We start from the raw sequence: 13305 nt of genomic DNA, 5'->3' as shown, positions 1-13305 counted from the left end.
CTGACTAGAGAAGCCCTAGTACTCATTAAGTCTTGTACTATGCCAAGTATAGTATCTAAAAGGGACTGGCCATGGAGTACAACAGTTCTGCAGTTAAATTATGTGCAAGTTCCTAAGTTCTCTATGCATATGAATAAAATATATTATCCTTAGGATTTGTTATTCACAGGAGAACTGTGACTGTTCATTAATATTTCCAACATTGTTTTCTTATCAATCATGATTTTCTATAGCTTTTGCTAGTCACATTTGTGTTATGGAAGAAAAACTAACAGTGAAAACAATGAGTTTGCTTATTGGCCTTTGCACCTTTCAGACATAACAGGCATTGTGCACTCACAGCCTCATGAGTGAGCATAGGCAAAGTACACACACTTAGATTGGTGTGCACTATCATCCAGAGTTGGCCTGCTTCTGTAGGACACAGCCTGTTTGTGTCTGTGAACATTTGAAAGTCAGGAGATGGAGCCCACATTGTAGACTTTGTTTTCTCTGTGTTCTGAAAAGTGAGTGTCTTCCTTCCCTTTTGTAGTCTTCAGCCTGTCTTGTCAGACCATGTTCCAGGTGACAGCTCTGATGCTGAGGAACAATTACATAAAAAGCAAAGGCTGAATTTAGTCTCTTCCTCATCTGATGGCACCTGTGTGGCAGCCCGAACGAGGCCTGTGCTCAGCTGTAAGAAACGGAGGCTTGTTAGGCCCAGCAGCATTGTTCCTCTTTCTAAGAAGGTGAGTACTCAGAGGATCAGTCTGTTCTTAACCTCACTCCAGTTTTCCTGGGAGCCTTCAAAAAATACTTAAGTTCCTAAACCTCTTTCTCTGTCTCTCACTCTGTTTCTTTTTGAGTTAGCACGCTGTTTGATGTGATAGTTTCTCATTTACCATTATACTTCATTCATAGGAAGGTCTTAGACCTCTGTAGCCAGATACTCACTTGAGTTTTGAAACAAAATGGAAGAGCCTGAAAGTGCTGCTGTGAACACTTTAAAGGGAAATCCATTCCTCATCTGCACTATTCTCACTGAAATTGAGAGCAGCGTTAGCCAGGCATGGTGGGGCACATGTGCAGTCCCAACACATGGAGGTGGAAGAGGGATCAAGGGTAAAGATCAGCCTTGACTAAAAAGTAAATAATAAATTTGAAGGCATCTAGGCTTACATAAGGCCCTGTCTTAAGCAAACAAATGAAAATAACAACCAGGCATGGTGGAGCAATAAGTCCTCTTGACCAGGGAGCCATGTCTCGCTTCTCCCTCCCACCATTTCATTTTGAGACAGGATCTCTTGTAAACCAGGCTGATACACTGCCACTTTGCCTCCTATATACAGGTGTGAACCCCCAGGCCTGAGATTGTTTGTAGTTTTGATCCAAGGTCTCACGTAAACCAAGCTGGCCTGACCTTCTAGTCCTCAGCCTTAGATCCCTGAATTACAATTGTGTGCCACACTCTGCCAGAAGTGACAATGACAGTGTTGAAAGTTTAGCTTTATTTTGTTTTTTAAAGAATTTTGTTTTAGGGGCTGGAGAGATGGCTCCGAGGTTAAGAGCACTGGCTGTTCTTGCAAAGGTCCTGAGTTCAATTTCAGCAACCACATGGTGGCTTACAACCATCCATAATGAGATGCCCTCTTCTGGCCTGCTGGCTCACAGAATATTGTATAAATAATAAATAATTTTTTTTTCTTTTTAAAATAATTTTGGTTTAGCTGGGCATAATGGCACGCCTTTAATCCCAGTACTTGGGAGGCAGAGGCAGACAGATCAATGTGAGTTTGAGACCAGCCTGGCTTACAAAGCAAGTCCAGGACAGCCAAGGCTACACAGAGAAACCCTGTCTCAAAAAAAATAATTTTGTTCTAATGTGTTTGTTTTGCCTGAATATTTGTATGTGTACCATGTGTGTTGCCTGGTGGACACCGTCTTCAAATAGTAATTAATGGTGTCCACATAGACCATCATATTCAGTTAGTATCATTTTCTCTCTGTTACTTCTACCATTGCAACTTACTAGAATTTCCCTCTCAGTTTACCTAATCATTAGATTGGCTCCCAGCATTTGGGTGGTTGGGTGGTAGAGATAGAAGCGTTAGGAGTTTGGGATCAACCTTACCTATGTGAAACATTGCTCACATATTCATAAAAAGGGGGAAAGAAAAGAGAAATAATAAATCAAGCCAGGTATGGTGCACATACTATACTCTAGCACACAGGAGAATAAGGGAAGATTTTGGGGTGTTTATGTCAAATCTTGGAAACATAGTACAACATTGTCTCAAAAAATAACAGAAACCAGCATTGAATGGGGAAAACCAACACGAGGATTTTTGTGAATTCTGAAAGGAAGAGAAAAGAGTTTTGGTACTCCTGTTTTGCTTTATATGATAACTGGGCTTTCTTCTAGCATTCCTTTTCACAGTGCATATTATTTTTGCAGGATTAGGTGTTGCCTAGATGATGTTATGAGTCGTGCTTTGGCAAAAACACATGACTTATTCTTTGTAACACAAGATTGTAGAAATTGCACATTAGGCATCTCAGCTTTTTATCTCAAAGCCTAAAATGTAAAAAAGAAAAGGTTTGTTTTACATGAAACCTTTGAGGACTTAAATTTATTCATTTAGCTCTACCTTATCCCTATATATGTAAAGGAAGTTTAAAGAAAATAATTTATCCTAGTAATTAATCTAACATAAAATTCCTAGTGGAAATATTCATCATACATAATTTGGTTTCATTATGTAGTAATGAGTTGTGTTTTGACTTTTGAAGGTGGAGGACAGTTTGAAAGATCCAGGTATTTGGGACTAATAACATGCACCACCCTACTCAGCAATGGTACCAGAAACAAAGTGTCAATTTTGTTTTACTTTTTACAGGTTCACCGGAATAGCACCATCCGCTCAGGCTGTGACGTGAATCCCTCTTGTGCACTGTGTGGTTCAGGCAGTGTAAACACCATGCCTCCTGAAATACACTATGAAGCCCCTCTGTTGGAACGTCTTTCCCAGTTGGACTCTTGTGTTCACCCTGTGCTAGCATTTCCAGATGGTAAGAACGACAACAGAATTTACAGTCTAGTCAGTAGGATCTAAAAGGGCTCCAGGTCAAAGAAAATCAGTGATGTCAGATACTCAGTATCACTAACTGTCAACAAATTTGTCAGAGGTGACCTGCCTCATCCTCCCAGGTGCTAGGATTACAAATGTGGGCCACTAGGCCTAACTTTTTTTTTGTTTTTCTTTTTTTTAAAGACAGGGTTTCGCCGGGCATGGTGGCGCATGCCTGTAATCCCAGCACTTGGGAGGCAGAGGCAGGCGGATCGCTGTGAGTTCGAGGCCAGCCTGGTCTACAAAGGGAGTCCAGGACAACCAACGCTACACAGAGAAACCCTGTCTTGAAACCCCCCCCCCCCCAAAAAAGGCAACTAGTGTTCTTAATTGCTAAGCCATCTTTCCCACCAGATTTTAATTTTCTTGACTGAAAATATATTTGTAATACTTATAGTCCTAACCATAGTTTTGGAGTTTAGACAAGAGAATTAGATTTGGTAACTAAGCTTAGTATACAAGACTGAATGTGAACATACGTACTATACCAGTCCAAATAGGATATTGAAATACTCTGTTTGCCTATGGGTAAGACTTATGCAATTTCAATCGTAGACATAACTACCATATTTAATAATGGTCATCCCCAAATATCCAAAAATAAGTAGCTGTATAATGCCTTTTCTGTGTTTAGCTGTGGAAGGTGAAAGATTAGGGTGCGGTTATTTATTAGTATTCCAGCAGGAGGACCTTTGTTTCCTTAACACCTTACTTAGTAATTTCTACCTGGAAATACTGTCTTGTGTTTGCTTTGGGAAAAGAAAGAAGATCTGTTAAGAGCACCACCTACTGGCTGGGAAGATCTGTGCTGTTTTGTGAGACACTGCCAATAGTACTTTAGGTACTATGACTTCCCAGCAGGAGGAAGTGAACATTGCAGAATAACCCAAGAACAGCAGGCTTGGGGAAAATGGTGGAAAATAAATAGCAGAATCAGCCAGTTAATACAGAATATCAGAACTTAGTGAACTAGAGACACATCTTTCAGTCACCTACCTTCCTTCCTTCCTTTCTTTCTTTCTTTCTTTCTTTATTTATTTATTTCTTCTTTTTGGAATTTAAGATAGAGTTAATCATCTTGAAGTTAATCAGTTTGTATTTTCCTTTTATTTACCTGATGAAGAACTACACCTTTGATAATAGCACTGTAATTGTATGTAGGTAGAGTGTGGGACATCCTACAGCTAAAAGAATCTTTTACTTTTTTTTTTTGAGACAGAGTATGAAAATGTGTATCCAGGCTGACCTCACACTGGGGATAACCCTCTTTAGCCTTCTGGGCACAAGGATTATGTAGATGGCAAGCTACAGGACTTACTAAATTTGTTTTAATTTTCAGTTTTTAAACCCAGAGCCTTGTGTATACAGGCAAGCACTCTACCACTGAGCTACAGGCACAGGCCATGTTCAGATCTTTGTCTGTGTTTTTTTTTTTTTTTTAATGTCCTAGGAATAACTGCTATTCAGTTAGTGTGTATATTCCTAGGAATTTGTACGTCCACTTATTGAAGAATTTAACAGGCTTCTGCTCATTCTTTTATTAAAATGGCTAAAAGAAAATACAGTAACATTCTGGCAAATATGTATCTATTTTATATTTTGTTGTTGTTTTGAAATCAGGTCTGACTCTATGTAACCTTAGCTAGCCTTAAACTTGCAGCAATTCTTCTGATTTCTGCCTCCTGAATCCTGGGATTTAGGAGTGTATTTTAGGAGTTGGGATTGGTAAAAGTTTTTCACTCCTCCCTTGTCAGCTTATCCCCTCCATTTGTCAGTCTTCTGTCCCTTACTCCCTTCTTTTTTGTATCCTCCAAATCAAACCCAGGACTTTGCATATATAAAAGTATTCTGCAACTGAACTATAGCCCTGAACACCCTCTGGGTTTTTGTTTTGTTTTTTGTTTGTTTTGAGACATAGTCTTTATGTATCTCTGGCTATCCTGGAATTATCTCTGTAGATTGGATCAGATTCAAACCCAGGAAGATTTACCTGCCTCTCTCCAAAGGACTGAGATTAAAGGTGTTTGCCCCACCGCTTCCAGCTTGGTTTGTTTTGTTGTTGTTGTTGTTGTTGTTTTTTTTTTAAGTCTGTGTCTGACCTCTTCTATTTTTGACTAAGAATAACTCATTTTCAGTGCTCAGTCTGTTTTGTTCCACACTTATGAGGGAAATAGGCCCCACATGTGGTCAGTGGTTGTTAATAAGAACCCATTATATGCTGGGCGTGGTAGTGCACACCTTTAATTCCAGCATTCTGGAGGCAAAGGTGGGGCAGATCACTGTGAGTTGGAGGCTAGCCTGGTCTACAAATCAAGCCCAGGACAGTTAGGGCTATACAGAAAGAAACCTTTTCTTGAGAAAGTAAAAAAGAAGCCAGGCGGTGGTGGCGCACGCCTTTAATCCCAGCACTAGGGAGGCAGAGGCAGGCCAATCACCGTGAGTTCGAGGCCAGCCTGGTCTACAAAATGAGTCCAGGACAGCCAAGGCTACACAGAGGAACCCTGTCTCGGAAAACAAACAAACAAAAGCAATAAAAGGAAGTATGGGAACTAATTTTTTTTTAATTCATGAGCACAGATACAATGCATTTGTTTAGGGGCTTGGAATATAGTGCCTGCCTAGTATAAAGTACTGAATTCCAGCACCGTGTGAACTGGAGTTGGTGGTACAAGCCTTTATCCTAGTACTTGGGAAGCAAAAGCAGTTGGGTCTCTGGGTTCTAGCTCAGCCAGGGCTACACAGTGAAACCCTGTTTCAGATAAACAGCTAGACCAAGCAGAAGCAGTACTTAGATAACACACCACCACTACAATTCCGCCTCATTTTTCTTTTTGGTTTTTCAAGACAAGGTTTCTTTGTGTCATACATTCAAAGGCTTGTCAGGGTTTATCTATGCCTATGTTTCTGGGTGTAGTTGTAGATGCTCGGGGGTAAGAGGGTTCTAAGTTTTCTTTAAATTCATAAGCACAGTAAATCCATTTGTATAGGGGTTTGCAGTATGGCTTAATTGGTGTAGTTACATATCCCTTGTAACTTTGAGCCACCTGACATATAATCTGGTATCAAAAATCTAGTCCTGTAATGGAACAATAAGTGCTTTTAGCCAAGCCATCAATTTAGCCCCAGCATACACTTTTTTATTAAAAGATGGCATTTTGAAATTTATTAATATAATTAATACCCATGATATTTGTTTGTTTGTTTGGAATAACTTTGAGTCTCTTCACACCCACCCTGATACAGGGTTTCTCTGTGTAGTCTTGGCTGTCCTGGAACTCATTCAAATTCAGAGATCCAAGTGATGGCCTCTAAGGCATGCATGCTGCCCAGCTAAAAAAAATTTATGTAATACATTTTGGTCATATTCTTTCCTCTCCTTTAGGTCCTCTCTATCTTCATTCCCACCCAACTTAATGTTCTTTCTCTTTCTCAAAAAGAAAGAAAGAAACCAATAAATAAAAATGACAGGACAAAATAAAAATCCCTCATAAAATGAAGTCCAACTAGATGGTGGTGGCAGCACACACCTGTAATCCCAGCACTTGCATCTCTGAATTTTAGTCCTGCCCAGTCTACAGAGTATTCCAGTTTATCCAGGACTACACAGAGAAACCCTGCCTTTAAAAAGAAAAAGAAAGAAAGCAAAACCAAAAAACCATGAAATCAGTTATGTGTGGGACAACTACTCTTGGGCACAGGCCATGCCCTAGGGTGTGGTTGATACACCCACAATTAGAGAAAAATGATTTTCTCTTTATCAACAGGCATTAATTACAAATAGCTTTTTGCTTAAAAGTGGAACTTTATGTGTCTACTTGTACTCCCAATACTGCAATTTGTGTGGTCTGAACCTGTGAAGGTCGTAATGTATGCTGCCACAGTCACTGAGTTCATACATGTGGGTCCTATTGTGTCTGGAAGATGCTGTTTAGTTGAAATTGCCTACCACCACTGGCACTTAATTGTTCTACACTCTTTATCTCATAGATCTTTGAGGGGAAAGAGTTTGCTTTTTTTTTTTTTTTTTTTTTTTTTTAAATCCCATTTAGGGCTTAGTGACTGAAGGTCTCTCATCAGCACATTTTACATTTGTGGGTTTCTATGTTAATTACTATCTCTACTGCAAGAAGAATCATGACGAGGGCCGAGTAGTGTTCTGATCTATGAGTATAGTAATATGTCATTAAGATTCCTTTCATTGCTGTGTTCCTTTAGCAGAATAATAGTGGGTTTTCTCTTCTGCTACTATTATGGGTTCATGACCTCTATAGTCTCAGGTTCTTGGCTACTTTAGCAGTGTCAGGTATGGGTTCTAGCTCATGAGGTAGGCCTTAAGTCCAGGTTGGTTAGTTTTGAGTGGTTGCTTACGCCCTTAACATTTGTGCCACTATTGGGTAAATATATCTTACAGATAGGTTGTTTTCTTTTTTGTGGGGTGGGGTGGGTGTTTGTTTTTGAGACAGTGTCTCTCATGTAACCAGGTCTTTGACTCAGTATGATGATGACATGGTGGCCCACACTTGGAGACCAGTGAGTCTCTGAGAGTTCAAGGCCAGCCTAGTTTACATAGCAAATTTCAATAGCCAGAGCTACATAATAGACTCTATTTCAAATGAATTTAAAAAAAAAAAAAAAAAACTACCAAAATTGAGGGGTCTGGAGAAGATGGCTCAGCTGTTAAGTGCATATTGCTCTTGAAGAAGACCAGAGTTCAGTTCCTATTGCAGGATATTTGATCTCATTGTGAACCCCGAGATTGAACTGTAAAAAGCTCGATTTTTTTTTTGGTCTTAGAGCTTTCTGTTTACTTAAACAAGTGCTTGTGGCCTGGCTTAACCTTAGCACACACCTTTAAATCCAAGAGCTTTCTGTAAACAGGATTAAATAACTTTAACCCTGAGTCAAGAGGAAGAGCAAGTAACCAGCTGACAGGCATTAAAACAGAAAAGAGGGACATTGAGAGGAAGGTATTTAAGACAGCCTGGAGAAGGAGAAAGGGTTTTTTCTTTCTGGGATTTTTTTTTTTTAATGGTTTTTGAGACAGGGTTTCTCTGTGTAGCCTTGGCTGTCCTGGACTCACTTTGTAGACCAGGCTGGCCACCAGCTCACAGAGATCCACCTGCCTCTGCCTCCTGAGAGCTGGGATTAAAGTTGTACGCCCCCACGCCCAGTTCTTTCTGGAATTTTGGCTGAGGATGAAGGTCAGCTGGGTGCTTTCTTTGCCTCTCCAAGCTAGCAAAATTTCACCCCAGCATTTGGCTCCTGAGTCCTCATTGGCAAAATCAAAGACTGAGACTTTTCTTTGATTATAACAAGTTCCCAGAAGTCATGTTGATCTGAGGACATTTTGAAGCCTTTGGCCTCTATAGACACCTGCGCTATACACAGCACACACATACATACAAATTTAAAATGCTTCTTCTTATTTTAAAAAAACAAAAAAAACAAAAAAACAGACATGGGCTGGGTGTGGTGATACACGCCTGTAATCCCAGCACTTAGAAGCAGAGGCAGGCGGATCTCTGTGAGTTCAAAGTCAGACTTGTCTACAATGAGAGTCCAGCACAGCCAAGATAACAACCACAGAGAAACCCTGTCTTGAAAAACCAAAATAAAACAAAAAAAACAACAAAACCAGTAGGTGATGGCATGTGCACTCTAGAGGCAGAGGCAGGCGTGTCTTTGAGTTCAGTGCCAGCCTGGTCTACATAGGACAGAACAGCCAGAGATACATAGAGAAACCTTTCTGTTTCTAAAACCACTCACAACCATCTAAAATGAGATCTGGTGCCCTCTTCTGGCCTGCAGGCATACATGCAGGCAGGATACTGTAAACATAATTAATAAATAAACCTTTTTTAAAAAGTAAAATAACGATAACAACAAAAAAACAAAAAGAACCTTATAATCTCAGTACCTTGAAACCCCAAGGTAGGGGACCAGTCTCTGGTACGTAGCAGGACAATTTCTCAACTTCCATTGACTGGGTGAAGGGATAAACTTTATTGATTACTACCAAATGTCATAGAAGAAATTAAGAAAATCTAAATAGGTCTTGGGGGATTTATCTTGAATACACGTAGAAACATATGGCCAGAGTTCAATCTAGTACCACAAAAGGAAAAAAAAAGTAAACAGGGGAAGAAGTACATGTTCTAAACTGTTCTGTCCATAGTGTGTGTTGTATCACAGAACCAGGTTACGCACCATGGGAGCATAAATAATTGCTGAATGAGTGCATCATGCTCATACATATAGAAGTGGGTTTAAATGTAAGTTTCTAGAAGAATCATAATAGGAAGTTTATAATCTGTCACACCAGTAAGACCAAAAACACTTAGAGTAATACATGGAAAGGGAAATCTTAGTATCAATATAACAAAAAAAAATGTTACAGTTTTACCCTGACTGGAACTTGTAAATAAAAGGCTAACGTGACAACACTACTTCCTTATTTATGACTAGAATGACCATCATTAGAGTTTACATTAAGTGGGTCTTCAAGGACAAGAGGAGCCCAGAGGACAGGTTTTTTGACTAACCTGCAATGTTTCATGTTTCTTACAGATGTTCCCACAAGCTTGCACTTCCAGAGCATGCTGAAGTCTCAGTGGCAAAACAAGCCTTTTGACAAGATCAAATCTACCAAAAAGTTTTCACTTAAGCACAGAGTACCCATGCCATGCAGTCTGTCAGATCCAGTTCGTAAAGACAGGCACAAGTTGGTCAGCTCCTTCCTTACAACAGCCAGTAAGTTTCAGGAAATTGAGAAGTCCTCTGGAGTCACTATTGCTGTGTGGTATACCGTTTATATTTTTAAGTTACTGATTTGCTATGCCAGGATTCTGGAATTGGGAAAAGCATTTAGTAATTCAGTAGAAATTCAACTCTGAGCTTACCAGGTCTGCTTGTTTTGGGTGCTTGCAGATAGACTTTGGAAGCTATTTTAAACAGGCAGGATCCAAATTGCTCATTGAATAGCCAGCAGTAAAATGATACTGGGTTCACCTGTGGGCAGACTGACTTCTGAAGCCTGGTATTAACATTTCTGTTTGTGACTCCCTGTCCCTGTTCCTAGCTATTGTGCCACTAACTAGAAGACTAAATTTTAAAGACTATCCTGTGCCCTGGGTATATAACATTGGCCTAAGGAGAACTGAAGAGCTCAGAACTCAAATAATATTTGAGTAAATGTACTTCACAGCTCTTTTTTGTTCCCCTCTTCAGAGCTGTCCCATCACCAAACCCGGCCTGACAGGACCCACAGGCAGCACTTAGAGGATGTGGGGGCTGTGCCCATGGTGGAGCGAGTGACAGCTTCAAAAGCAGAGCGCTTGCTCAACCTACCACCACCTGTGCATGACCCAAATCACAGCAAAATGAGATTGCGAGACCATTCATCTGAGAGAAGTGAAGGTAGGGCCAGGCCCGGCACCTCTACCTGCATTGGCACTTGCTCAGAGCTTTCTGGGACAGCCCAAGCTTTGCCCATCACTCTAGAAAGGCATAATAGGAGACACCATTGCTTCTAAATGCAGGTTACTTCTTACTGCTGTAATATCCGCCCAGACCCCTAGTTACCATCAACTAGTTTGCTGCAGCTTTTTATCCTCTAGGCTTTAAAAAGCTTTTTTTTTTCCTTTAGTGTGTATTGCTGGCATTCCTAGCATATGTTAGAAGTCAAACTGGTTACAATAGCCACTTAGCCATGTATTCTTCTTTTCTGTTGACTTGTGCAGTGTTGAAGCATCACACAGACATGAGCAGTTCGAGCTACTTGACAGCTACCCACCATCCACCACACAGCCCCCTGGTGAGACAACTCTCCACCTCATCAGACACCTCCACGCCCACCAGCTCTAGTTCACAAGGTGCAGCCAGCACATCTGTAAGTACTTGTGTGGATTAATAGGCCATTCTACCAAGCATAGGGCACTCATAATTGCTGTAGAGACCAATTTAGAGTATAGTTACAATACCTGATCTTCTGCTAAGCCGTGTGTTACAGAGGCAAGGGTGTGGGTTTTTGTTGGTGGTGATGATGGATTTGGTTGGTTGGTTTTTGAGCAGGAGAGTACTAGGGCCTTGTCCATAGTAGGCATGGTCTGACCTACCCTCAGTCTAGAGACAGGCTTTCTGAAGGTGCTTTGTGACTGGGATCTGTTTCACCCAGAACTTGAGTACTGTGGCCCTAATCTTTTAGGCCAACAAGTGAACAGGGGTAAAGGAAAGCTTTTTATAGGCATTCAAGACAATAGTCAATTTCCTTGTTTCTGTTATTGACGAATGGCAGTAAGATGCTAAGAATGAACATTGGGAAAAGGCAGAATCGATGCAGAAAAGGTATGATGCTGTAGGCTGCTGTGGCCATGCTTACATTTATTATATGCATAACTTAACGCATCCTTCCTACTTTATATTAGCTTGTGAGGGTTGTGATTGTGATTGAAACCCTTACAGTCTGACGACAGAGTCTGCTTTCCCACCAATACTGTCAAATGCCATTCAGGATTGGCTTAGCCCTTCCAGACATAGTCTCATTAAACACATCTAAAAGCTGAATATAAACATTCCTCATGTAGTAATTACAATGACAAGTGTAACTGTATTTGTAATAATAAACTCTGGACCCAGGCATGGTACTGTGTGCCTGTAATCCCAGCACTCGGGAGGCAGAGGCAGGCAGAGTGCTGTGAGTTCAAGGCCAGCCTGGTCTACAAAGTGAGTCCAGGACAGCCAAGGCTACACAGAGAAACATTGTCTTTAAAAAACCGTAATAGTAATAATAACAACTCTGATGTTGTGATATTTATTAATCACTTGTGCTACTGATAGCACAGGTCTGTAATTCTAGCACTCAGGGACTTAAGGTAACAAGATCAGTGCACCTATGTGCTATCCCATTTTATTCTACCCTATCCTTTGATAGTGTTATGAATCCTCATTTTTTTGTGGACATGAAAACTAGGGCTTCCCCCCAGGCAGTTGGTAGCACACGCCTTTAATCCCAGCACTGGAGAGGCAGAGGCAGGTGGATTGATAGGAGTTTGAGGCCAGCCTGGTTTACAAAGCGAGTCCAGGAAAGCCAAGGCTACACAGAGAAACCTTGTCTCGGAAAGAAAGGAAGAACACTGAGGCTTCTAAGGTTGAGTGTATTTCATAAGGTCAGGCAACTTGTGAGGGTTGTGCTTGTGATTCAGATCCTTGCAGTCTGACTGCAGAGTCTGCTCTCTCACCAGTACACCACATAGCCTGGGCCTGAGAAGGGGTGTTAGAGAAGCTCTGAGCTCACAACACGTGCTCACTAAGCTCCTGGAATCAGGTACAAACTCACACTGTTCTTTGCTCTTACAGAGCAGACTGTCTCTTCCAAATAGCCTTCTTCACCTTCTCCACTCACAGACTTTGTGTACACACAAATGAGGTGTATAGTAGTCCTCACATACTCAACCAGACACTAGCAAAGGGTTTCATATCTTTAATCCCAGCACTTGGGAGGCAGAGGCAGGTGGATCTCTGTGAGTTCGAGGCCAGCCTGGTCGATAGAGTACAGACCAACCAAGGCTACACAGAGAACCCCTGTCTCGGAATCTGAACTCTAAGGTCCAAGACTTGGTAAGCTTTTTTTGGTTTTGTTTGTTTTGTTTGGTTTTTTTTTGTTGTTTTTTGTTTTGTTTTGTTTTTTTTAATATTTATTTATTATTATGAATACAATGTTCTGCCTGCATGTACACCTGCAGTCCAGAAGAGGGCATAAGATCTCATTATAGATGGTTGTGAGCCACCACCTGGTTGCTGGGAATTGAACTCAGGACCTCTGGAAGAGCAGACAGTGCTCTTAACCGCTGAGCCATCTCTCCAGCCGGGTTTTTTTTTTTTCTGTCTTGTTTCCTCCTGTCAGGCTTGGTGAATCTGGAGAATATTGACTTAGATACACCTACAGCTTTATGCATAGCATTGTGCTAATCTTTTAGGCCATTTTTTCTTTGAGACAAGGTTTCTCTGTGTAGTCCTGACTGTCCTGTATAGCTCACTGGCCTCAAATTCACAGAAATCTTCCTGCTTCTGCTTCCCCAAGTTCTGGGGTTAAAAAGATAATTGCTACCACACCCAGCTTCTCTAGATTCTTTATTGTTTCATTTATTCAGGGAAACAAAATTTATTTAAAAGTAATTAGCAATACAGTAATTTAGGTTGA

General features: G+C 40.8%; 1 protein-coding gene across 15 annotated transcripts in view; it reads left to right on the top strand.

The window, feature by feature from the left end:
* KANSL1 (KAT8 regulatory NSL complex subunit 1) overlaps nt 1-13305 on the top strand; it is a 122191-nt gene that overhangs the window by 102416 nt on the left and 6470 nt on the right. For 13 of the 15 annotated variants that reach the window (XM_084750007.1, XM_084750010.1, XM_084750003.1 and 10 more), the window contains 5 exons: nt 533-728; nt 2877-3048; nt 9675-9857; nt 10335-10523; nt 10847-10995. In XM_084750007.1, coding sequence (XP_084606133.1) covers nt 533-728; nt 2877-3048; nt 9675-9857; nt 10335-10523; nt 10847-10995 — 889 coding nt within the window. The remainder of the gene's footprint in view (nt 1-532; nt 729-2876; nt 3049-9674; nt 9858-10334; nt 10524-10846; nt 10996-13305) is intronic. The other 2 variants (XM_084750005.1, XM_084750004.1) reach the window with 1 other exon arrangement.

This window comes from Acomys minous (genome assembly GCF_964271855.1).
Source record: "Acomys minous genome assembly, chromosome: 12".
Classification (NCBI taxonomy): Eukaryota; Metazoa; Chordata; class Mammalia; order Rodentia; family Muridae; genus Acomys; species Acomys minous.
Note: the sequence above shows the minus strand (reverse complement) of the source record. Positions and strands in the feature narration are given on the sequence as shown.